The following is a 27,518-nucleotide window of genomic DNA, read 5'->3' on the forward strand; positions in this document are numbered from 1 at the left end:
GAAAAGAAAGAAAAAATGATAAACATTAACGGAAAAATATAATAGATTGGATTTTTATTCATAAACAGAATTTAAAGTTGGAACAATGGAGACATGAAAATGAGCCTTAAAGGACAAAATATGGTAATTAATACATTTTGTGGTGTTTTAAAGCAGCCATCCTCACCTTTCATAATAGCTGATGGGGTTAGATGAGTAGGAAATTGAAGTGAGGATAAATGGAATGCCGTCAAGGTCCCTCATGCCATCGAGTCAGGTCCAGAAAGCACATTTCCTGCTCATCAGTCATTGTCGTGCTCCACCTCTCATTCTGTGTAACTACTTTATAAACTTTTTGTCTAAGCAATTTTGCTAGTTATCTCCGTTTCGTAGTAAGTTGCCTCCATCTTAGTATTTTCCGTGAAGCTTAAAAAAATAAACGTGCTGGGGTCAAATTAAGGTAAGTCTTTGCAACAATCTAAAAATAAAATATTGTGGTGTCATGAATTTGAAGGTAAGTGCTTTGAACTCTGAAGTGTGCATTAGTTGCTTCCGGTAGAAAATAATTGTCAGGTGGCTCACTTAGAAGTCTGTGTATTAATATACTCACACAGCAGCACTCACGTCTCCCTGGGGGTATGCGGTATTGTGAAGACGATTAGGAACGGTGGAGAAGGCTTTTATGGGAACTGGTGCATCGGGGGACCTCTACTTTATTTTACTTTGACCCTGTAATGTACATAGCTTGTTACCTTTATTATTATTATTATTTTTTTTTGGCTTCTTACCTTTCATGATGGTGATAATTTTTACTAAATTTGGAGATCGTTTTTTTTTTTTTTCTGCGGTACGCGGGCCTCTCACTGTTGTGGCCTCTCCCGTTGCGGAGCAACAGGCTCCAGACGCGCAGGCCCAGCGGCCATGGCTCACGGGCCCAGCCGCTCCACGGCATGTGGGATCCTCCCGGACCGGGGCACGAACTCGTGTCCCCTGCATCGACAGGCGGACTCTCAGCCACTGCGCCACCAGGGAAGCCCTGGAGATAGTTTTTAATTATACTTTTTGTTTGAATTGGTTTTATAATTTACAATTATAGTTTGCTGCCAAAGTCATATTTCCTTTACTTATTGTGTCAAATCATTATGGTAAGTACAATACTCCTATTTTATGATTTAGGAAACTGGGGTATTTCACTCAGCTCAGTATTTCCTTCTCAGTGTGTCAAGACATTGTGGGACTTTATTAGCGGGTCGTTTCTAGCACAGACTCACTGTGAGAAACTTAAATAGAGTTATCCCCAAATAAAAATGGTAAGCTACTTTCAGTTGAATTCTGAGTTTTAAGTATATACTTCAGAAAGAACTGTCTTGCTTTTTTGGGGGTCTGACCGTTTTTTTTCGACTTAAAGTGTTACATTGACTATTATTCTTATTTTATCTTTTTCTCTCCTGAACTTTCTTCACTGTTTCCAACATTCTTCTTGCTACTTTGTTTTCTACAGCAGTTTCTATTCTGAATTTTGGCATATTGATGATTTATATGGAGAAGGTGTGATGAGAAAAGATGAATATATAAAAGACTTTTCTTGTTATTAAAACTTTTTTTACAAAGTTTTAAACATATACAAAAATAGAATAACACAGCAAGTCCCATATATTCATTATTCAGATTCAACAGTTGTCGACTACTACCACATTTGCTTTGTCTCTCCCTTATTTATAAAGTAAACCTCAGACTAAGCTCTTACATCTCTCATACATCAGCTTTCATCTCTAAAAAAAATACATAAATGCAACGCCAATATCATACCTAGCAAAATTAACACTAATTCTTTGATATTATCAGTTCTCCAGTCCATAATCAAATTTCCTGGTTCTTAGAAATGTCTTTGTACAGTTGATTTGTTCAAATCCACATCAGATAAATTCCACACATTACATTTGGTTAAAGACCAATTTTTAAAGTAGGTGGTTGTTAAGGAGCCACCTGGGGAAGCTCTTACTGACCTTCCAACAATTTTATTTTCAGCTCCCTATAAGCTTCCTCCTTTCTCTTTTATTCCAAACTATTTTTTTTTCTTTCTTTCTTTTGGGGAAGTGTGGAGGAGAGCCCCACATTTGATATCTTACAATTAAGAAATTTAACATTTTTTTCAGAAATAAATATTTGAAATACTAACCTAAAGATTTGCTAGGTCCTATAATGAATGGTTCAAAGGGGGTCTTAGCAGTGAGCTTTCAATATCCTTGTAACACCTAACGATATGGAATTGTCCCAAATCACTGAATATAATACTATAATCGTTTTGAGTATAATGCACTGCTGTGTCTGCCTATCCTAGTATAATGCTACCTCGGATGTCACAACTCAGTGCCTTTCTCAGCTTTTGGAGTGGAAATGGTTGAATGGCTATTAAAATACCTTTCCGTAGCTCTTGCTTAATCTTAGTTTAAACCGGATTTACTAGTTTCCAAGCTAAGCTTGAAAATTTATATTGTTTTTCTGGGACAGGTTAGACTTTTTAAATTCAACTCATCTGGAGAGATATATACAAATAGTTTTGTATTAAAGAGATTGCTAAGTCTTTTTAACATCGTATTGGAATTGATCTCATCAATATTTTAGTTTTTGAAAAAGAACATAGAACAGTATAAAAAAAATCTTAGTATGAAATTGACACTGCAACTTGTTAAAAAAAATGACTTGACACTAGAAGTCCCTTTCTGGTTTTAAGCCACGCATTATTGACCAAAAAGTTGTTATCCTCTGTCAGGGCTTGCACGTACAACTGTGCACAACAAAGGGTTGGGGCATTCATAGGAGAGTCACCTTGTATGCTAGGACAGTTTCTGACTGAGTGCAGTAAAGTGTCTTGAGAAAGGAGCACCTGTGTCTAGCTTTATAAACGCTTCGTGGAGCTAGCTGGGGTACTGTGGCCTATGCTTCAGACTCTATTTAGAAATGAATATTTGTGGAAGTAATCAGATTAAGAAGAACATGTCCAGATATCTCATTTTATGTGAGATTATCTCATAATTTAGCATTTGCTTTTTGGCAGTCTGTTATATGATACAGAGTCCACAGTTAAAGGTAGGTAAAAATTGGGCTGGTGAAGTGAAAAAACATTGACGTTTATGAACTTCATATTTTATATATAGAAGAGCCTATTTATTTTATTTTACATATGTATTTCTAGCCCGTTTATGTTTCCCAGCCCAATAATTTAAAAAAGCAAATAGAAGGGGAGTAGGCTGCTATAGTTAAATAGCTAGCAGAAGCAGTAAGTGGTAGCTGATACCAGATGACCAATGGTAGAGATGGAAAATTTAAATTTTGAAGAAATAGATGTAGGATCCTGAACAAACTCAGAAAGCCACTTTAGATTGGTTTTGAGTTGGTAAATGAAGAGACATTCCTAGTTCAGAAACATCTAAGGAGAGTCCTGTTTTGCCACGAAATGCAGTCACTGGTATTCATGATAATGATGCCGAGTTATCAGAAAATGTTCAATAGAATGTACCAAGACCTCTTTAATGAAGGAGGTTTGTAATGTATTTTAGAAAGCCTTTTATCAATAGCTAAAATTTCTCAGAATGTTGGCACTTAGACAGTGCCTGGCATAGTTATCTACTTAAAAATGTGCTGCTTAAGACGCAAGAGGGAAGAGATATGGGAACACATGTATATGTATAACTGATTCACTTTGTTATAAAGCAGAAACTAACACACCATTGTAAAGCAATTATACTCCAATAAAGATGTAAAAAAAAAAAAATGTGCTGCTTAGATATCTTTGTTGCCGATCGAGTTCACCTATGGAGACCACTTTATTTTTTTCTGATGTTGCCAGAGTAGTGAGGTTTTCTAGTCCAGTCATATTTAGGAAATGTTACTAGAAAAGGGATTTGGGGCAAGAAAAAAATAAAAATATTTGCTATAAATTTTCCATTTGTGATGTCTGATATATAGTAAACAAATATTTGTTGTCTGTAGAGGTGCTTAATTCTTGCTAAAAAAAATTAGCTTATCCAACCCAAAGTTTTATGAGCTCTGAAATTTGCATTTGAAAGAAGTCTCTTAAGCTGTAAAAATATGATATTTTATACTTGTTGAATTATAGGCTGAAGACTTTAAGTGACAGATCAAGAGAAGCTAAAGTAAAAAACAAACCCAGGTAAGCTTGTCCTGATTTAATTTACTATGACTTAAATTTCATACAACTTTTGGTTGTAGTCATGATAGTATAATTACTTTAATTGATTTTATATCTGTTGAATGCATCTGACTAAACAATTTATTGATTCTTTCTAAATTTTGTAACACTGGAAATTTTTCTGATAAAATTGTAAAATGGTTGAAAAATGGTGACATGTAATTGTTTTACTCCATGACAGTCAATGGCTATTTGATCACAGTTAATCATTTTTATTTGTATATTAAGACCACAGTAAAAGTTCTCCATTATAGAGAAGCAAATTGATAATGAAACAGTACTTGGCAAGTGAGCCTCTTTAGCTGTGTTATCTGTTTTATATGAAAACACTAGTATAATTTGTGCAGTTTTTCATTTTAAATAAAGTAAAGCACATGACCAAATTTCACTTTAAACCTAGAGATGAGGAGCTTTTAAAAAAATTTCTTGTTAGCTAACATTCTATTAAAGTGTTTATTCTTGTGTGCTAAAAATCTGTAGGGCAGGGCTTCCCTGGTGGCGCAGTGGCTGAGAGTCCACCTGCCGATGCAGGGGACGCGGGTTCGTGCCCTGGTCCGGGAGGGTCCCGCGTGCCGTGGAGCGGATGGGCCCGTGAGCCATGGCCGCTGGGCCTGCGCGTCCGGAGCCTGTGCTCCTAGGCGGGAGAGACCACAGCAGTGAGAAGCCCGCGTGCCCCCCCCCCCAAAAAAAAAAAGATCTATAGGGCAAATTGATGGTTGATAGTATATTGCAGTATATTAACTTTGGAATAACAATACATTTTTCTAAAAGTTTAGATCAATTGCCATTAGTGATTTAAAAATATTCCACATTATGATTGACAGCATCAAAATTATTATACGTAACTTTTTTTTTAAGTTGGCCTAAATCAGCAGCAGTTTTTAATAAAACAAGTGTTTCTTTTGGCAGGACTGTTCCATATTTGCCAAAGTGCTCTGCTGGACTAGAATTACTTAGCAGGTAAGTGTTTTCATTTAAATAAAAAGGTTATACTTCTGACTATTGTCTAAAAGTATTTTATAACCTTATAGATAGAAACCTTAAAATAACTAAATTTTACCTTAACAAGGAGATTGGAAATTATTTACTTATTTGTGTTCCTGGAGGGGCTTTTGCATTTCACTGATTAATACAAAGGCCATTCCGACTTTGAGCATCTTGATCACTGTTGTGTTTACTAATCAATAACTTTATCATGTGCATGTATTATGGTTTCTTTGTTGCAAGAAAATCAATTCTGGATGTGAGTCCCCAATAATTTTCTTTTCTTTTTTACTTTGATTCTTAATTTTTTTACCATTTCTTCTCCAATCCATTTCTGTTGACGTGCAGATTAATATTAAAATACGTGATTTTCTTACATGACATCAAAAGCATGAGTAACAAAGGAAAAAAAGATAAATTGGACTTTATCAAAATTAAAAACTTTTGCTCTTTAAAGAACACTATCAAGAAAGTGAAACAACAGTCCACAGAATGGGAGAAAATATTTGCAAATTATACATCTGTTGAGGTACTTGTATCTAGAATGTATAAATAACTTTTATAACTCAACAGTAAAAACACAAATAATCCAGTGAAGAAATAGGCAAAGGATTTGAATAGACATTTCCATAAAAAAGATAGGCGAATGGCCAATAAGCACATGAAAAAATTCTCATCGTTAGTCATCAGGGAAGTGCAGACCAAAGTCACGATGAAATACCACTTCATACCCACTAGTATGGCTATAATCAAAAAGACAGACAATAACAAGTGTTGGCAGTGATGTGGAAAAATTGGAACCCTTATGCTCTGCTGGTGGCATTGTAAAATCACTGCCTTGGAAAATAGTTTGGTAGTTTCTCAAAAAGTTAAAAGTAGAATTACCATGTGACCTAGCAGTTTCACACCAAGAAAATTGAAAACTTATGTCCACATAAAAAATTGTACACAAATGTGCATAATAGCAGTATCATTCATAAAGCAATATTATTCATAATGGCCAAAAAGTAAAACAGCACAGATATTCATTAGTCAATGAATGAATAACAAAATTTCATATCTCCATACAATGGAATATTATTCAGCCATGAAAAGGAATGAAGTACTGAAGTGTGCTACATCTTGGATGAATTATGCACTTTAAGATTTTTTTTTTGATGTGGACCTTTTTTAAAGTCTTTATTGAATTTGTTACAATACTGCTTCTGTTTTATGTTTTGGTTTTTTGGCTGGGAGGCATGTGGGATCTTAGCTCCCCAACCAGGGATCGAACCCACACCTCCTGCATTGGAAGGCGAAGTCTTAACCGCTGGACCGCCAGGGAAGTCCTGAATTATGCACTTTAAAAGCATGAATTTTGGGACTTCCCTGGCAGTCCAGTGGTTAAAACTTCGAGCTTCCACTGCAGGGGGCACAGGTTTGATCCCTGGTTGGGGAACTGAGATCCCCTCATGCCACATGGTGTGGCCAAGAAAAAAAAAACACATGAATTTTATGGTGTATCAAACCTCAATAAAGCTGTTATAAAAATAAGTATATGGTTTGCATATGTTGTTATATGCATTTATGTACCTTGTAACATGGCATCTGATGGGTAAGTGGGAGCCATGTGTACAGTAGAGGGTGTGGTCCTTCGCCTTACCAGCTTGTGTTAGGACACAATCACCTATACCTCCATCTTGCTTTCTCTTTTCTAACTTTTTATTCGGTTTCTTTTTATGGTTGCAAAATCTGGGGATTTTTCTTCTCTGAGTGCTTAATTTGACATTAATTTCCTGTTTGGTTTTGTTGAGTGAGGAACATAAGTGAACATGAAAGGAGATATAGTAAAAATTAATCAGTGGTGCACTGTTTGCTTGATATCTTTATTTTTTTAATCTAGGGATTTAGTTGAAAGAACTTCATTGGAAGATTTACTTTAGACTTGTAGACTTATGTGTGTGGTAGTTTTGGGAAATGGGGTGCATTTGGGGACTTAACATGAAAAATTTGCAGCCATAGGAATGTCTGTAATGTGTCTATTCATTGCACTGAAGCACACTCTTTCTCTTTGGAACTAGTATTGAGTGGAGGAAAGACCATTTTAAATAGCATATACCTAAATCGTAAAATGTTTTTAATTGTTAAAAAATTGTGTAAGATACATATAGCATAAAATTTGCCATCTTAACCATTATTAGGTGTACAATTCACTGCTACTGAGTACATTTGCATGGTTGTGCATCCAGTCTCCAAAACTCTTTTGATCTTGCAAATATCTGCCGCTGGCAGCCATCATTCTACTTTCTCTTTCTATGAATTTGACTACTTTAGGTGCCTCTTATAAGTGGCATCATACAGTATTTGGCTTTTTGTGATTAGCTTATTTCACTTAACATAATTTCAAGTTTCATCCATGTAGCTTGTTAGAATTTCTTCCTTTTTGGTCTTCCAGTTTTATTGAGATATTGGCATACAGTACCGTATAAGTTTAAGGTATTGCAACATAATGACTCGACTTACATACATCATGAGATGATTGCCACAGTAAGTATAGTGAACATCCATATCTCATATAGGTACAAAATAAAAGAAAAAGAATTTTTTTTCCTTGTGACGAGAACTTAGACTTTAACAACATTCATATAGAACATACAGCAGTGTTAATTATATTCATCCTGTTGTATATTACATCCCTGGTACTTACTTATGTTACAAACCGGAAGTTTGTACCTTTTCGCGGCCTTCATTCCATTCCCCTCCCTCCACACCCCGCTCACCTGCCTCTGGTAACCATACATCTGATCTCTTTTTCTATTCGTTTGTTTGCTCGCTTGTTTTTAAAGTATAATTGCTCTACAAAACTATGTTAGTACCTGGTGCACCACATAGTTTTTCCATATGTCTGTACATTACAAAATGATCACCACGAATTCAAAGGAATTTCCTTCCTTTTTAAGGCTGAATAATATTCCATTGTATGAATGTACCGTATTTTGCTTATTCATTCATCCATTAATGGACATTTGGGTTGCTTTCATCTTTTGGCTAGTGTAAACAATGTTGCTATGAACGTGGGTGTGCAGATATCTCTTCATGACCCAGCTTTCAGTTTTTTGGAAGTATATACTGAAAAAAGGAACTGCTGAATCATATGGTAATTCTACTTTAATATTTTGAAGAACCCCTATACTGTTTTCCGTAGCAGCTGCACCATTTTACATTCCCCTAGCAGTGCACATTTCTCTGGTTGCCATTTCTCCACATTCTCACCAAAACTTGTTTTGGGGGTCTTTTGTTTGGCTGGTTGGGTTTTTTTTGCCATTCTCATTGGTATGAAGTGGTATCTCATTGTGGTTTTGATTTTCATTTCCCTAATGACTGATGATGGTGAGTTTCTCATGTGTTTATTGGCCATTTATGTATCTTCTTTAGAGAAATACCTATTCAAGTCCTTTGCCTGTTTTTGGATAGGGTGGTTTTGTGTTGTTGAGTGTTAGGAGTTTTCTGTATATTCTGGAGATTAATCCCTTATCAGGTATGTGATTTGTAAATATTTTTTCCCATTTTATTGGTTGCCTTTTTATCTGTCGATTGTGTTCTTTCATGCACAAAAGTTTCTAATTTTGATTAAGTCCAATTTGTCTCTTTTCTTTGTGGCCTGTGCGTTTGGTGTTATATCCAAGAAATCATTGTCAAATCTCATGTCATGAAGCTTTTCCCCATGTTTTCTTCAAAGAGTTTTATAGTTTTAGTTCTCATGTTTGGATTTTTTGATCCATTTTTAGTTAATTTTTGTGTATGGTGTTAAAGTAAGAGTCCAACGTCATTCTTTTGCATGTGGATATCCACTTTCCCAGCACCCTAGCGTATTTGTTGAAAAGACTATCCTTTCCCCACTGAATGATCTTGGCACAGTTGTCGAAAATTATTTGACCATACATGCAAGTGTTTATTTCTGGGCTCTCTATTTCATTGGCCTATATGTCTCCCTTTATACCAGTGCCACACTGTTTTGATTATTATTTGATTTTGATTATTGTAGCTTTGTAGTAAATTTTGAAATCAAGAAGTGTGAGTCTTTCAACTTTGTTCTTCTTTTCAAGATTGTTTTGGCTTTTCAGGATCCCTTGACCTTCCATATGAATTTTACGATGGATTTTTTTCTACTTCTACAAAGAATGCCATTGGGATTTTGATAGGGATTACACTGAATTTGTAGATTACTTTGGGTGCTATTGACAACATCTTAACAATATTAAGTCCTCCATTCCATGAACGTGGGGTATCTTTTCATCTATTTATGTCTTTTTTAAAATTTCTTTCAGCAATATGTTGTAGTCTTCATTGTCAAGTATTCACCTCCTTGGTTAATTCCTAAAAATTTTTTTGATGCTACTGTAGATGGAATTGTTTTCTTAGTTCTCTTTGTTGTCTCCTTCCTACTGCCAGCTATAGGTTCAGTTTGTTCTTTTTCTAGTTCCTTAAGTTGTGAAGTTAGATTGTTGATTTGAGTTCTTTTTTCTTAAGCCTGAACTTTTTTTTTGAGAGATAATTGACGTATGACATTATATTAGTTTTAGGTGTACAGCATAATGACTCAATATTTGTATATATTGCAAAATAATCAGCACAATAAATCTACTTAACATCCATTATCACACGTAGTTTAAAAAATTTTTCTTGTGATGAGGACTTTTATGTTTTACTCTCTTAGGAACTTTGAAATATACAATATAGTATTATTAACTACAGTCACCGTGCTGTATGTTATGTATAATTACAAGTTTATACCTTTGACCACCTTCACCCATTTCTCTCTCACACACCCACACCCAACCCCTCACCCCCTGCCTTTGGTAACCCCCAGTTTGTTCTCTGTACCTATGAGTTCAGGTTTATTTTGTTTTCTATTTATTTATTTAAATTTTTTTTGTTGAGGTATAGTTGATTTACAATATTAATTTCAGGGGTACAACATAGTGATTCAAACTTTTTATAGATTTTACTCCATTTAAAGTTATTATAAATTATTGGCTATATTCCCTGTGCTATACCCTTGTAGCTTACTTATTTCATACATAGTAGTTTGTACCTCTTAATCCCCTCCCCCTTTCTTGCCCCTCCCCCTCTTCACTCTCCCCACTGGTAACCACTAATTTGTTCTGGGCATCTGTGAGTCTGTTTCTATTTTGTTATGTTCATTCACTTGTTGTATTTTTTAGATTCCATATATAAGTGATAACATACAGTATTTGTCTTTCTCTGTCTGACTTATTTCACTAAGCATAATGCCCTCCAAGTCCATCCATGTTGTTGCAGATGGCAAAGGGGTTGGTCCCATGTCCTGGCTCTTGTGAGTAGTGCTGCTGTGAACATTGGGTGCACGTGTCTTATCAAGTTATAGTTTTGTCTGGGTATGTGCCCACAGGTGGGATTGCTGGATCATATGGTAGTTCTATTTTTAATTTTTTGAGGAACCTCCATACTGTTTTCCATAGTGGCTGCACCAGTTTACATTCCCACCAACAGTATACTAAAGGTTCCCTTTTCTTCACATCCTCACCAACACTTATTATTTGCTGTATTTTTGAGAATAGCCATCTAACAAGGGAGAGGTGATATCTCATTGTGGTTTTGATTTGCACTTTTTGATGATTAGTGAAGTGAGCAACTTTTCATGTACCTGTTGGTTATTTGTATGTCTTTGGAAAAATATCTGTTCAGAGCCTCTACCTGTTTTTTAATCAGATTGTTTTTTGCTATTGAGTTGTATGATTTCTTTACATATTTTGGGTATTAGCTCTTTATTACATGTATGATTTGCAAGTATTTTCTTGCATTCAGTAGGTTGCCATTTCATTTTGTTGATGGTTTTCTTTGCTGTGCAGAAGCTTTTTTGTTTGATGTAGTTCTACTTGTTTGTTTTTGCTCTTTTTGCCTTTGCTTTTGGTATCAGATCCAAAAAATCATCACAAGACCGATGCCGAGGAGCTTACTGCCTATGTTTTTTCACAGGAGTTTCAGGTCTTTAATCCATTTTGAGTTAATTTTGGGGTGTGGTATAAGATAATTGTCCAGTTTCATTCTTTTGCATGTGGCTGTCCAGTTTTTCCTACACCATTTATTGAAGAGACTCTCCTTTCCCTATTGTATATTCTTGACTCCTTTGTTGTGAAGTAATTGAGCCATCTATGCATGGGTTTATTTCTGGCTAGTTATTTTGCAAAATATCCCTCATTTTGGGTTTATCTGCTGTTTTCTCATGATTAAATTCAAGTTAGTGCTTTTATGGTGAGAATAACAGAAGAATAATGTTGTGTCCTCCAGTGCATTGTATCAGTAGGCACATGATGTTGATATGTCTTCTTACTGCTGATGTTAACATTGGCCACTTGGTTAAGGAAGTGTCTGCCAGGTTTCTCCACTTTAATACTGTTTCCCCCTTTTAAATTAATAAGTATCCTGTGGGGAGCTACTTAGAGACTATGAAAATATCCTGTTTCTCTTTATACTCTCACCCACTAATTTTAGCATCTATTAGAATTCTTGCCTGAAATAATTAGTACTGTGTTTACCAAATGGTGATTTTCTATTTTTCTCATTTTTTCTATCATTATTAATTGGAATTCGACTGCAAGGAAGAATTTTTCCCTTCTGCCCCATTCAACTGTTTATTTAAATCGCTATGAACTCATGGCTGTTGGTTTTAGTCCATGAGTTATAACCCATTTCTACCATTATTTGTTTTGTTGCTCAGGTTGTCCCAGATTTGGCAGTTGGAAGCCCCTTGAAGTTGACTTCTGTGTGTTTACAATGTGTCTCCATTATTTTTTGAGCTTTCCTTTCCGACACCACAGGGTGTAACAGGTTCATTTTTAGGTAGAATTTTTTTTATTAATTTTTATTGGAGTGCAGTTGCTTTACCATGTTGTGTTAGCTTCTACTGCACAGCAAAATGAATCAGCCACACGTATACATAGGTAGAATTTTTTTAATGTGTGGTTTGTATTTTGAATTATTTTTTGCTTTTCTTAGGTATGAAGATACGTGGGCTGCACTCCACAGAAGAGCCCAGGAATGCGCAAGTGCTGGCGAGGTAAAGAATCGGCTAATCTTATACTCACGGGGAAAATGTCCTTTTGTAGTCTTCACTGCTAGTTTTTAAGAAATTAAATTTGTAGTTTTGTTAAAACGTTTTGCAGGATATCTGAAATTTAATTTAGTAGTTGATTATGAAACTCCCTAAATAAAGCACTTTTTCATAATTTCTCAGTCAAGTAATTTAGTTAGCTTAGAGAGTTCGTAACTTTTATTCTAGAGTTGGAAGTAAATATTTGGTTCATCCAGGTATAATGCTTTGAATTTGAGTCTGATACCTTTGCAGTTTATGTAAATTATGTCCTTTCTTTCTACTCACTATTTAAGAATTCCTTTTTTGGGGGGCAAAAGTTTAACTTTGCTCAGTCTACTTAAAATCATTAATTTGCTTATTAGTAAATAAATATAAAAATCTCAGGAGTCAACCTCAATTACTTAGAAGAACAACCTATTTTCTAGCTCTATAGAGTGTGTAATGAATAAAAGAGACTTGTAATTAAAATTATTTGGTATATGTACTTAAAGCTTTTTTAGCCAAGATGAAATATAGTCTGTGTTATTGATGGCAATCAAACATTATTTCTTTCTAAAAACTTCTGTGATTCTGACTTTTAATTAATTTAGACTGACTTCACCATTTACCTAATTAATGAAACTGTAGTAGTTACATGTACAGAACATGGTAAAATACATATGATAACATTTAGACATTAATGTTTCTCTTAGAAATTACTGAAAAAGAAGGTTATAGGTTTCTGTTAGTAAGGCAGACTAGATACTTTGAAAAGCTCTTTAGGTGTAAAACACCTAAATGCTGGATAGATTTTTTTTTTTTAATTTTTAAATGCAGTAAGTGTACAAAAATTAAAGGAAATCCTAAAGGCAGAAAACAAACAAAAACACCAGGGAACTGAAATGAGAGTGGTTAAAAAAATAACATGGAAGCTGGGGTCAAATAGTAAAACAAAAGCTTTAGAGATTTGGGTGACAGGAGATTTTCGTCTATGGGGAACTGAGTCTAAGACTCCTGCATAAAGCTCTTGGATATTTGAAGTGACTACATCTCTTGGTGAAAGGGTAATCTAGGACATTTCAAAAAAGAAAGAAAAGATGAAAGAAAAGCTACTTGTTGGCAAAAGGAGACAACAAGGAAACTCGTCTTCATAACAACTTGGAATAAATATAGTCTCCATTTTGGATTTGTTTATATGGTCTTGGCCTCACATGAGTGTTGGGCTCTAGTTTATACTTCCTGCATGATCAAGGAACCACTAACTTAAGAAATGAAAGGGCTACAGGTGACTGTGTCTTTGACACTCAACAGAAACAAATACCAGTTCTTCATGGATGAAACTTGTAAACCCAGGCCCTTCAAGATTCCCACAGATTCATCCCCTAACCACCCCCCTCCCCCCTGCCAAAGATTAGCAAACACACAAAGAAATATATGACCAAAAGTTGGAGTCACTAGAACCAAAGAGTAAGATTAGACCTGTAAGGCACTTTAGATATTGCACTCTTGTATATAGACAATTAAATAGGAGCATGCAAAGTTTTTTAGAGAGATGAAAGATGGATGAAAATGAGTAAGGAATAAGAGAGTATGAAACATGACTTTAAAACAAAGTCATTGAGATTAAAAACCCAAAGGATGTGCTTAACAGCAGGTATCTATAGCTGAAGAAAGAGTACATTGAAGTAGGAGATAAAGTCAGACATTACCCAGAAAGGATTTCTGAGATATGAAAATGGAAAATATGAAAGAGGAGTTAATAAAAAATAGTTATAAAAGGTCTATAGGTTGAACCAAGTAAGATTACCAATATGAGACCTTTTTGATCTGTAAAATTACAGTTTCATATAGCTCAGCTTAATATATCTAATAATCTGGAAGGAGAATGAGGGAAAGACAATGTAGGAGAATGTAAATGGCTGAGAATTTTCCAGAAATGAGATCTGTAAATCCTTAGATCCAAAAAGTATTACAAGCAAGCAAGGTAAGTAATTATCCACACCTAGACATATCATGTTGAAGCTACAGAACACCAAAGGCAAAGAGAAGATCTCAAAGTAACTAAAGAGAAAAGATAGATCACTTACAAATGAATGAGTTTCCATTAGACTTCTCAAACTGTTGTCAGGAATGAGGGCAAAGTGAGACATTTTCAGATAAAAATAGTTTTCTATCAACAGTTGTCCAATAAAGGAACTTCTAAAAAATGTATTTCTGGATAAAAGAAATGATTTTGGGAGGTAGGTCTCAGGTATAGGAAGGAATAATGAGCAAATAAAATGGTAAACCATAGGTAAATATAAACAGTGACTATGTATTTCTATCAGTTATCTAGTTTGTGGAATTAAAAATTATAGAACAAAAATGCTAGACAAGAATAGCATGCAATCTGGAAGGCAGATTATCAGAGTTCAAGTATTTTAAAAGCCCTTGCATTATTAATGGGGAGGGTATAGATATTAATTAACCTTAGATGTAAAGTTAAATATGGAGGGCAGAATTTCAAGGGTAACCACTAAAGAACAGAAATAGTGTATATCTTTTAAACCTGTAGAAGAAACTAGAATAATGAGCATGAATTAAATAGGAAACAAAGGATCGCTCTATAAGATTCACTTCCCTAAGGGGAAAAAGTCTAAACCTGTGTGTCTAGTAAGTCTCCGTACGTAAAAGACAAGTTATAAGGAAAAATGGATAAGTCTATCATCAAAATGGGGGGATGTTAATACATTCCTCTTAATTGATAGGGAAAAAACCCAAATAAACTAAGTATGGATATAGGACATGCGACTAATGTGATTTACAAACTTGACCAGATAGGCAGATACAGAATCTGCCCCAACAAATACAGGATACAGATTCTTCAAAGCACACCTGGAACACATAAAAATTGACCATGTACTGGGCCGCAAAGCGGTTCTCAACAAGTTTCATGTAAATCGACAAGTTTCATGTAAATCAAGTCATACAGAATATTCTCTGATCCTGGTGCAAATGAAGCTGGAAGTCAGTATAGGAAAACAATTTTGAAAATTCCATACATTTTCCAATTAAAAATATATATTATGCATTGGGACTTCCCTGGTGGCGCAGTGGTTGGGAATCAGCCTGCCAATGCAGGCGACATGGGTTCGAGCCCTGGTCTGGGAAGATCCCACTTGCCGCAGAGCAACTAAGCCTGTGCGCCATGACTACTGAGCCTGCGCCCTAGAGCCCACAAGCCACAACTCTGAGCCCGCATGCCACAGCTACTGAAGTCCACGTGCCTAGAGCCTGTGCTCTGCCACAAGAGAAGCCACCGCAATGAGAAGCCGGCACACCACAACAAAGGGTAGCCCCCTCTCCCCACAACTAGAGAAAGCCCACATGCAGCAACGATGACAACACAGCCAAAAATAAATAAATTTATTTTTTAAAAAAACTACTAAAGGGCTTCCCTGGTGGCGCAGTGGTTGAGAGTCTGCCTGCCGATGCAGGGGACACGGGTTCATGCCCCGGTCCGGGAAGATCCCACATGCTGCGGAGCGGCTGGGCCCGTGAGCCATGGCCACTGGGCCTGCGCATCCGGAGCCTGTGCTCCGCAACGGGAAAGGCTACAACAGTGAGAGGCCCGCGTACCGCAAAAAAAAAAAAAAAAAAACTATTAAAAAATATGATGCATAATTTATGGTTCAAAGAAGGAAATAATACTAAAAATTTTTAAATAGAACTGAATTATAATAATTACTACACATAAATTGTATAATTTGCCAAAGACTATTTAGAGGGAAATTTTATAGGGGAAAACTTAGACTGAAAGTCATTGAGCTAATCTAACCTAAGAATTAGAGGACAGACTAAATCATGAAGGAAGAATGAAAGAGATAATAAAGATGAAAAAAGTAAATGAAATAGAATATAAAGAATACAATAGAAGCCAGACAAAGCCACAAGTTCTTAGAAAAGACTAATAAAAGTTGGTAGATAGATGTCTGCTGATATGGAGCAAGAAAAGAAGGATAAATAATTTTAAGAATTAAAGAATATAACTACAGCTACAGCAGAGTGAAAGATAAGAGCTTGTGAAAAACTATGACAAATTTGAAAGCTTAGACAAAATGGAAAAACCCTGGAAATTTTTACTAAAACCAATTTTAAAAGTAGTACAAATCCTGAATAGTCCTATAGCCGCTAAAGAAACAGTATTAATGATTAATCTTTTCACTAAGAAAGCACCAGGTCCACAAAGTTTCATAGGAGAGTTCTATCAGACTTTCAGAGAGACTACCATTTCAATGTTAGACAAACTCCTGCAGCAAGTGAAAAAAGGGGAAACTGCCCAGCTCATTTTATGAGGCTAGAATAACTGATACTGAACCCCAACAAGGGAAGTATGAGAAGGTGAAATTGGAGCCCAGTCCCATTCATGAATACAGTTACAAACATTACAAGCAAAATGGAGGCATTCTCTCTCACTTAACTTCAGTAACCTATTTCTGGAAATCAGATGTTCTGTGCCAGCACTCTATCCAGGAACCTATTTGTCACATTCTAAATTGGAAAAGTCATAATGTGTTACACGTCCACCCAAAGCCCTCAACCAACTTTCTTAAATATCTTTAAGAATATATTATAATATATATATACAACCAGCAAAACGTCTATAGGTGGTAGCAATCTGTTAGGTAGTAAAGTGCTTCAAACATAGCTTTCTGCTTACCAAGCCTGTGATACACACGTTGACAAACAGCTGCCTCGTGTGTAGTAACGTGACCTATCCACACTCACAGTATGCAGGGCTTGCCTCTCCTTTATAGATGGGCTCCTTGTACCGTCTTGTGATTCTCATATTCTACCAATGTTATTTGAAATTTCACTTGAGAATATTCTCACACATTGTTATAAAATGTGTATCAAGCTTAAATGTAAAGTTTTCCTATATAACTGTGAGCCAGAACTTTGTGTATGTGTTTGTATATGTGCTTGTTCTGTGAATGTTGGATGATAAGCAAGAGGCATTCTACCTGGGAGACATCCTGCTGTATACATGGCTGTGATGGCAGACCAAATCCAGTCAGGCAGAAACACCCCAGATTTATTCCAGGATTATAAAGTTAGTTTGACATTAGAAAATCTTTTGTATGCCGTTGATCACGTTAACAAATTAAAAGAGAAAAATACATAATCATCAGATGCAGAAAATACATTCAGTAAAATTATTCAGAGTAAAACGTTTTAGCAAGTTTCTAATAGAAGTTAACTTTTGTCCTAATATCTACCAAAACCTGCAGTATTTGACTTGTAGTATTTTGATCCCATGGTCAATCATCTTGCTAAATCCTCTTATTCTAATAATTTGCGTTCAGGGATGGGAGTTGTTTTGTGTAGATGGAAGGGAAGAAGAAAAACCTACCAGTCTTTCTTCAGGTCTTTTTACAGTGGGTAGAACCTCCAATGTAATGTTGAATAAAAGTAGTTGAGGGGCTTCCCTGGTGGCGCAGTGGTTGAGAGTCCGCCTGCCAATGCAGGGGACACGGGTTCGTGCCCCGGTCCGGGAAGATCCCACATGCCGCGGAGCTGCTGGGCCCGTGAGCCGTGGCCGCTGAGCCTGCGCGTCTGGAGCCTGTGCTCTGGAACGGGAGAGGCCACAACAGTGAGAGGCCCGCATACCGCAAAAAAAAAAAAAAAAAGTAGTTGAAGATCGTGGTTCAGATTTTGGCTCCATCAGACTTAAATGTGAAAGGAAAAATTATGCATCTTTTAGAAAATAGTAGAAAAGCTAAGACCTCAGGGTAGAGAAAGAGTTCTTCAACAAGGCATAATAAGCACAACCATAAATGAAAATATTGATAATTTTTATCAAATCTTCTGTTCATCAAACAACACCATGAAAAAGTTAAGCAGTTCACAAAACAGAGGACTAGTGTTCAAAACATATGAAAAACCTCTACAAACCAATAAAAAGAGAACAATAACCCATTAAAAAGTGAGCAAAAGATATGACCAGGTATTACACCGAAGAAAAAACATGAGTGACCAGTAAATGTGAAAATGTTCAAAATTGATTAGTAGTCAAGGAAATACAAATGAAAACCTCAAATTCACACTCGTTAGATTATCAAACATTTAAGAAGCCGTGAATTTTCTCTGCAGTCAGTCATTATTCACTGATGACAGTTGTCCCTTAGAAGAAACGTGATGAGAACTAGGGAGTGTAAATCCATTGGCACAGTCACATTAGAAAAATGAGCTTCAGTGAAGTGGAAATTGGAATTCCACATACCTTTCAAACAACAGTTTGGCCCCTAGGGATATTTTGTAGCATTGTGTCCCAGGCTTTCCCCTGGGGCTGCTGGTATGGCTCACATTTCAGCAGATAACATTGGCATGGTATCATCTATTCGTTATGTAACAAATAGATGAGCGTACTTGAAGTCAGAGGTGGCTAGGCTGGGGGAGGCCTACTTACTCCAGGCCTGTTGAGCCTCCCCAGGGGGTGAGGAGCTCAATACTCTAGATACATCGGTAACTAATTTGTGAAAATTGCTGTGTGCAACAGGAGATTTGTACCAGAATGTTTATAGCAGGCTTTGTTGCGTCTTTAGACAGTCCCAGAGTCCACCTGTAGAGTAAATTATTAGTATTCATAAAATCAAATACCATACGGCAGTGAAAAATTAGTGAACTACTGTACCTACACGTATCAGCATGGATGAATCCCACAATATTCAGTGAAGACCATATCCCATAGAGGAGCTTTTTTTTTTAAATTTTATTTATTTATTTTTAGCTGCCGTTGGGTCTTCGTTGCTGCGCATGGGCTTTCTCTAGTTGCAGCGAGCGAGGGCTACTCTTCGTTGTGGTGTGCGGGCTTCTCATTGCAGTGGTTTCTCTTGTTGCGGAGCATGGGCTTTAGGCGTGCAGGCTTCAATAGTTGTGGCTCATGGGCTCAGTAGTTGTGGCTCACTCCATGGCATATGGGATCTTCCCGGAACAGGGCTCGAACCCATGTCCCCTGTATTGACACAAGGATTCTTAACTGCTGTGCCACCAGGGAAGTCCTGTAGAGGAGCTTTAACAAAAATTATTATTTTTTTAATTTTAAGAAGTGTTTCATAATAAAATATATAGGAGAAAGAATTTCCTGTAAGATCTGTTGCTGAATGCTACATTTTTTCATAGTCGAGTATTTGGTTATTTTAAGACCCATATCTGATCAAAAGTGCCTCTGTTGATTTTCAGAAATACAGTTCTCAGCTTTAAAGATGGAAATTTATTTTAAAGCTCTCTGGGGCTTTCCTGGTGGCGCAGTGGTTGAGAGTCCGCCTGCCGATGCAGGGGACGCGGGTTCGTGCCCCGGTCCGGGAAGATCCCATGTGCCGCGGAGTGGCTGGGCCCGTGAGCCATGGCCGCTGAGCCTGCGCGTCCGGAGCCTGTGCTCTGCAACGGGAGAGGCCACAACAGTGAGAGGCCCACGTACCGCAAAAAAAAAAAAAAAAACACCAAAAAGCTCTCTGACGTATTGTTGAGATATATGTAAATATTTAAAATGTATATCTTTAACATGCAAAGTGTTTTATCATGTGTTTGTTTTGTCAGGCCATGCTCATGTGTCTTTAGTGGCCTTTAAGCAAAGAGTATCAACCTGCCAGGGCAAATATACCTAAGGACAATTCAGTTTTCTTTGACAAATTATTTTATACTCAATTACTTTAAAGCTAATTCTTACTATATAGTCTTAAAATTCAAAGCAATATCTTAGAAAACAGTTTGGTCAATGGTAACTTTGTTGTCTAGACATTTTCCACAAGTTTTTTTTTTTCTTTTCTTTTTTAACAAGTTTTTTGATTTGTTTTTCCCTCCCTTAGCAATGTATAAATGAGTACATAATTGATAGTGACTTAGGGGTTAGATTCTGAGGGTACCTTTTTAAGTTAGACTTCCAGTGCATTATTTGCTTATAATTTTTATTACTGTGAAATATTTGCCTTCAAATTGAACTTTTAAGATTCATGTTTTAACAATTTGGTGCATAAGCTGCTTAAATTAGGCATGCTTCACTCTCTTTGTGTTCCAGGTTGGATCTCTTTTGCCTGTGGTGGGAAGTGAACTAAACTGGGTGTGGGAATGCCTACTTTCTGCAGTAATACATTTTGACCTTGGGCAGATAAACGGAGTCTCTCTATTTTTAGTTTCCTCACATATAAAATGGTATAACGCCACTTACACTGCTTACCGAAGTTGTTTGCAAATCACACGAAATAACATGCCCCCAAAACACAGAACTGTTTTATACAAAGTAAGGTCCTAATGTTACCCATTTACTTGTGTCCCTGCTTTTTCTTTGTTCTCCTAACTTCAGTGTCCACCAGAAGGAATTTTGGAATGACTTGTAATTTGGGCAGCAGACCCAAACTATGGGTTTGTCTTGCTACTTACACTTGATTTCCTGGTGTTAAATCTGGATTTATTCAGAATTGTTTACTTGGAGGAGAAAACTTGGCCTTCTGGAGATAGCTCATTTCTTATTAAGTAAAGTTGAAGTACAGTTTCTCAGAACCTTTTCTTTTGCTAGCTTTTCACTTCTTCCTTTCATGTCCCCTTATACACAATCCCTAGAATATCAATTAAGGGCATGGGCTTAAGTGTCAAATTCCCTGGGATTGGATCTAGGTCTTCTGTGGCCCTTGGGAAAGTGACTCAGCTTCATTGTGCCTTGGTTTCTTCTGTAAAATGGAAGTGGTAATATTGCTCTGTTTACAAGGTTGCTGTGTAGTTAAATGAGATAATATATGTAAATTGCTTAGCACAGGGCCTGGCACATAGAAATGCTCAAAATGTTTTAGTATTATTATATTACACTTGATAATGATTTCTGAGAATCCATTCAACATCCCATTCTTTTAAATTAAAATAGTCTTTTGATGTATTCTGATACATTCTTTCTGTGCACACTTCTTATATTCTATATACAGAATATAATTTTCAATTTTGTGGAAGACATGAACTATACTATACTTAAGTTTTAATACTTAAGTATGTTTCACTTTACTTTTCAGTAAGAAATGGTTCATATCTAAAAATTATTTATTCTAGATTTTTCAAATTTTTAACATAATTAACCAGAGTAATTAAGATTTAACAAACTTTTTAAAAGATATGCCATGTACCAGGAAAAATATCTTTCTTATCATCAGTTCAGCCCTGTGATACAGGACTTATTTTTTCTTTTTTAGAATTTAAAAACTGCAGTTAAGAAAATTTGTGAGACCTACACCAGACTAAAGCACCAAGAGTGCAGGGGTCTCTTTTTCTGTTTTGTTCACCATGGTATCTCCAGTGCCTGAAACAGTGCCGGGCAAAGAGCGGGCGGTCCGTAGAAACTTGTTGGATATTACAGATGAACCCTATGGGCACGGATCCTTGTTTCAAGCCCAGTTTCCTTACTATTGCATCACAGCTGTGTCTGTTAGCGATGCTCAGTATCTTTTAAACTCCTCTTCAGGATCTTTACAAAACCGGTTGGCACGGACATTTTGAAGTATACAGAATTAATGAGACATGCACTTGGAGTAGCGCTTGGTGTCACCTCCCCAGCTCAGCTGAGGCTCGTATGTGAGACGATGTGGTTACCCCTCTAATGTGGGCTGACTGACAATGGGGAGGTGTGCGTGAAGTGGGGATAATGTGAGGAACCAGGGCAGCTTTCTAACATCTTTATTGTAGCTTAATTTTTTTATTTCAATGTTGTGAATTCCTAGAATATTAAAATGTGGAAGCTAAAATGATCTAGCGCCACATGCAAATAATTTTATATCTTATTTTGATATTTTTATTCCTCTAAAAGTTATTTCTTTAGTGAGATTCAGTAAAAATCAGTTGTATTCATGTTTCAGCTCTTAAAGAATCTTAATCTTGGGATGCGTAAATTGTCCCTTTTTTAATATAACTATGAACTCTGATTTTACATATAAAATTCAAATACACTTTCTTCTTTTATATAATGAATTTTGAAGTCTTTATTGTATAAAATATGGGTATCTTTCACAGTTCTTATTATTGGTGATGTTTTCAAAAGATAACCTCTCCATGCTCCTCCTAAGTCTTATTCTAGGTCCTTTCCTCTCTCACCATGTTAAAACCAAAACAAAATTGACTGGGAGAAACCGCTGTCTGTCATTGTCTTTACAGTCTTCAGGAAAACAAGTTAGAATTATTTTAGGCTAGTCTGGCATCTCACCACCCTGCTGTTGGGAACCTTTCACCTCCGAACGTCTTCTTTGTTAGTATAAATCCTTTTCTCCTTTTGCTGGAATTGATCAATAGCCTCAGTAATTCCTCCGTATACAAGTACCATTTATCTTACTTTATGCAGTGAGTGTTCCTGTTTAAATGGAAATTGAATCATAATATATTCTAAATGCATTAGGGAACTTTTCTTTTAAAAGAATTCCTTTTGTAAAACAAATAATTACCCATTCATTATGTTTTGGGTTTGTTTTCTTTTTGGTTGTTCGTGGTTGTTTTTTGTTTTATTTTTTCTAGATTTGAATTTTCAAATACATGGTTTACTTAAAAATAGGGTATAGTTAGAAGTGACTTCTAAGGTCACTGCTGACCTTTCTCTTTCCTGGGTTAAGATGCACTGATAAAAGCTGTAATTCGAGGTTTTCTGCACTGGATGTTACGGTGGTGGTTTTCTCAGAAAGAAAACAGCTCCAGTCTCTTTAGAGTCTCCTGTTGTCTGTACTCAGTTGGAGGGTTTTTGGAGGTAACGTGGGCTGACTCTCATTAGCTGGCTGTAATCTCCGTGCCCGCGGTCTGGTTTTACTTTAACCCGCCTCTTCCGTGTTGCAGCTGGTCGACAGCGAGGTGGTGGTGCTCTCCGCGCACTGGGAGAAGAAGCAGGCGAGCCTGATAGAGCTACAGCAGCAGCTTCGGCAGCTTCCAGGCCTGAAGGCAGACTTAGAATCCCTGACGGCAAGTCTGAGTAGGTTCCATGTTTGCCTCTGCACATTACTTCTAGGAATGAAAATAATTTGGTGTAATTCCAAAGCTTTCTAAGACTAAATTATTGCTTAACAGGATGTGGGGGGAAATCGTTCTAATTAATTTCATATTCTGATTAACTGATGATTTGAAAGAAAACAATGATTTAAAGTGTAGAAGTGATTTCTAAAGTATACCACCAACTTTTTCTGCCTCATTTCTGCTCAGAAAACATAATTTTGTTGATTCTTTAAAGTGACTCAGGGTGGTCTCTGTGACTTTAGGTCTCTGTTTAAAAGTGTAAATGTAGGAAATAAAAAGGATTGGGGTGGCTTTGTTACGACTAAAGGATATACTCTGGAAGTTGTTGCTTTTAAAATTAGGTCTGCTCAGAGCTTCATGTCTTGAAATATGCTTTTTTTTCCTCTTTAAACTGATGAGAGATCAAACCCTCATTAAATTAGGTTACCTGTTTGGCCAAATTTATGCCTTGTGGAAATTTATATTTTTTTTGTTGTTTTCATTGGGATGAATTATGCTGATATTTATTTCTTGAGTTTATATTCAGAAAATTAACTTTTTTTTTTGTGGTACGCGGGCCTCTCACTGCCGTGGCCTCTCCCGCTGCGGAGCACAGGCTCCAGGTGTGCAGGCTCAGCGGCCATGGCTCACGGGCCCAGCCGCTCTGCGGCACGTGGGATCCTCCCGGACCCGGGCACAAACCCGTGTCCCCCGCATCAGCAGGCGGACTCTCAACCACTGCGCCACCAGGGAAGCCCCAGAAAATTAACTTTTATGCTTGACAGTTGCCACATCTTAGGATAATATTGTGGCTTATTATTTTCTAACCAAGCTTAAAATCTTAGTGAAGAGGTAGGGGTTATCTACGTAGGAGTTGAATTTCTTGAGCTGATAACCTGACCCAGTCTTAATAGGTAAGGAGGTAAGGATACCCCACCATCTCTTCTGTTTTTCAGTACTGCCTTTTTGAAAGCAAAATAAAGCTGATTTACAAAGCAAGTAATTAGCAAATCATAAAACGTGTGTGTGTGAATAAAATAGACACGAGTGGTATTTGGAATGCTATTGCTGATAACAATAGCTAATGTTTATAGCACCCGCTATATGTCAGAGATTGTTAGGCGCTTCACAAACATTTTCAATCCTCCCAAGATCCCTGCAGAAGTTGCTTTTATTATCGCACTTTACAGCTAAGGAAAGTTAGCCTTGGAGAGGCTGTGACTTGCTCAGGGTCACACAGTTAATAAGGTGTGAATCCAGGATCCCAGTCACGATGATGATGTACTCAGTGAGGGATGAGGCAGTTAGGGTGGCAGCTGTCAATAGGCCTCATGAACTGCATTCTTGAAACCCTGGCCTTAGTGTTCAGTTATTTCTGAAGGCAGGGTGTGGAAAAGAGATTCCGGGTCTTAGGAGGAAGGCCCTCCGCATTATTTCCCTCTTGCAAGTATAGGAATGATTCTTCTCAAGGCTTTGATAACTAACTGATGGGAAAAGCCTCCAAGATATTTGGAATATTCCTTTTAGCCACTTTCTTTTTAGCTTCTCTTCCTGTATCTCTCTGAGTCGCTTGCTTTTCATTGGTTATGTATTTCTTTGCAGAGATATTCACCTCTGATACCATTCCCCCTTTTCTTTCCATCTGAGAGTAAATTCTGTTTATAAATGTTATTTGTTTGATACCACTCTTCTGATTAAATGTATTTGCCACAATTCTAATTATTTTCATAGTTAATTCTGCTTAGGACATGCAGTATATATAAGTTTTTCTTGAGAATATACTGTATTTTCATTCTCAATTAGGATTCTAATATCCTGAAAAAATAATACTTAGTGACATAATATCGTCTTCTTTAGAAACTGCATTTTGGCTTCTTAAATGAATGAAGCAGGCTTCCCAAATGCTCACTTGAATTTTCTCTCTTTACTAATCTGAGAACATTGACCACTAAAGGCAAATTAAAGCTAAAGGAGTCTCTGAAGTCCTATTCTAGATGGTCACTTCCAAATAATTTGAATCTTTTTTTTCATTGAAGTGTAGTTGACACATAATATTAGTTTCAGGTGTACAACATAGTGATTCAACATTTATATACATTATGAATTGATCACCATTGTGAGTGTAGTAACCATCTGCCACAATACAGTTATTACAGTATTATTGACTTATTCCTTTTGCTGTGCATTACATCCCCATGACTAACTTATTTTATAACTGGACATTTGTACCTCTTAATCCCCTTCACCTATTTCATGCAGCTACCCCACTGCCCTCCCCTCTGATAACCACCAGTTTGTCCTTTGTATCTGTGAGTCTTTTTCTGTTTTGTTTATTCATTTTGTTTTTTAGATTCCATATGTAGGTGAAATCATATGGTATTTTTCTGTCTGACTTATTTCACGTAACATAATACCCTCCCAGGTCTATCCGTGTTGTTGCAAATAGCGAGATTTCGTTATTTTTTATGAATGAGTAATACTCCATTGCGTTTATCTATATATCATCTTTTTCCATTCATCAGTTGATGGACACTTAGGTTGCCTCCATATCTGGGCTATTTTTACTAAAGCTGCAGTGAACATGGGGGTGCATGTATCTTTCCTAACTGGTGTTTTCATTGTCTTCAGATAAACACCAAGGAGTAGAATTACTGGATCCTATGGTACTTCTCTTTTTAATTTTTTGAGGAATCCATACAGTTTTCCATAGTGGCTGCACCACCTTACATTCCCATCAACAGTGCACGAGGGCTCCCTTTTTTCCACATCGTCGCCAACACTCGTTAACTGTCTTTTTGGTAATAGCTATTCCGACAGGTGTGAGATGATATTGTGGTTTTGATTCTCATTTTCCTGATGATTAGCGGTGTTGAGCATCTCTTCATGTATCTGTTGGCCATCGGTATGGCTTCCTTGGAAAAATGTTTATTCAGGTCATCTGCCTATTTTTTAATCAGATTGTTTTTGGTTTTGATATTGAGTTGTGTGAGGTCTTTATATATTTTCGATATTAACCCTTTATCAGATATATCATTTGCAATATCTTCTCCCATTTAGGAGGTTGGCTTTTCATTTTGTTGAGGGTTTCCTTTGCTGTACAAATGCTTTTTAATTTGATATAGGCCCATTTGTTTATTTTTGCTTTTGTTGCCTTTGTCTCAGGAAAATATTTTGAAGCCAAATCTGGTAGGTTGTATAAATATATATCTATATCACTCATGTATTTTGCGAATTCGTCTCAATGAGTTTATGGATCATTCTTAGGTATTCGAACCATTTGGTTTTAAATTCTTGCTCATAAACTGTGGATTCCTTTATTTTTGGGTAGCTTCCAAATACTCCTTATCATCACCTAGATACCTTGATACAATATTACAAGGTTTAGTCAAGCAATAATAAAAAATAAAAATAACTTAGAAGAAAATGGTAACTGACCTATATGTTAGGATTCTTTTAGCTTCTTTGAACTTTTTACCCTTTCACTGTCAAATCTAATACCAAATCCAGTCAGTCCCTCCATGTCCCAGGCTACTTAATTCTTTTGAGTCTTGTCCTGCTCTCTAGAGGGTCTGCCCTTATTAAAGAATAAGGGATTAATATGATGTGAACAGTTTGAACCTTTGATGATGCTTTTAGCTGTGTTGTCCTGTGGCTTAATAAATATGACTCCTGATTACATACTCCCTCAGGAATTAAGTAAGAACAGATAATCTCCTCATGTTTTTTTTTAATGGGGTGTGATCCATCCAGCTTACAAAAGCCTGTGTAATGGATAATTACTGGTAAGCCTTGTCATTTAAAAAAGAAATGATAAAGGTATGCTGGGAATTGGAAAATAAGGGCTGTTGGACTGACTCTCCGATCTGGATTTGGGTCTCAATTCCACAGCTTCCTAACTGTGAGACCCCGTGCAGGTTTCATAACTTCTCTAAGCTTTAGTTTGCTCGCAGAATTGAGGGTGAGAGTACCTGCCTCGTAGGGTAGTTGGAGGGTTGAAGGAGGTGATGGGTGTAAAGCACTCAGCACAGTGCCTGGTGTATTAGGCATCTGCTGAGTGCCATGTGCCGTTTGTAGGCTCTGGGGATACAGCAGTGAACAAGACCGGGCAGCTTCCACCAGGGTGCTGACGTTCTACTGGGAGTCTCTCTGGCCTTTGCAAATTTACAAATCCATTGTCTTTGACAGAAGGGTTTGGATGGATGTTACGTAATTTAGCTTGTCCTGCAAAATAGAATGTAAAACCATAGCATGAAATGTGGT

At 36.7% G+C, this 27,518-nt stretch overlaps 1 protein-coding gene across 1 annotated transcript in view; it reads left to right on the plus strand.

The window, feature by feature from the left end:
* The window catches only part of DTNBP1 (dystrobrevin binding protein 1), a 115,284-nt gene that overhangs the window by 9,212 nt on the left and 78,554 nt on the right, over positions 1 to 27,518 (plus strand). Inside the window, exons 2-5 of the mRNA XM_082848813.1 lie at positions 4,100 to 4,153; positions 5,102 to 5,152; positions 12,194 to 12,254; positions 23,106 to 23,238. Coding sequence (XP_082704939.1) covers positions 4,100 to 4,153; positions 5,102 to 5,152; positions 12,194 to 12,254; positions 23,106 to 23,238 — 299 coding nt within the window. The remainder of the gene's footprint in view (positions 1 to 4,099; positions 4,154 to 5,101; positions 5,153 to 12,193; positions 12,255 to 23,105; positions 23,239 to 27,518) is intronic.

The sequence above is a fragment of the Leucopleurus acutus genome (genome assembly GCF_964270905.1).
Source record: "Leucopleurus acutus genome assembly, chromosome: 10".
NCBI classification, from domain to species: Eukaryota; Metazoa; Chordata; class Mammalia; order Artiodactyla; family Delphinidae; genus Leucopleurus; species Leucopleurus acutus.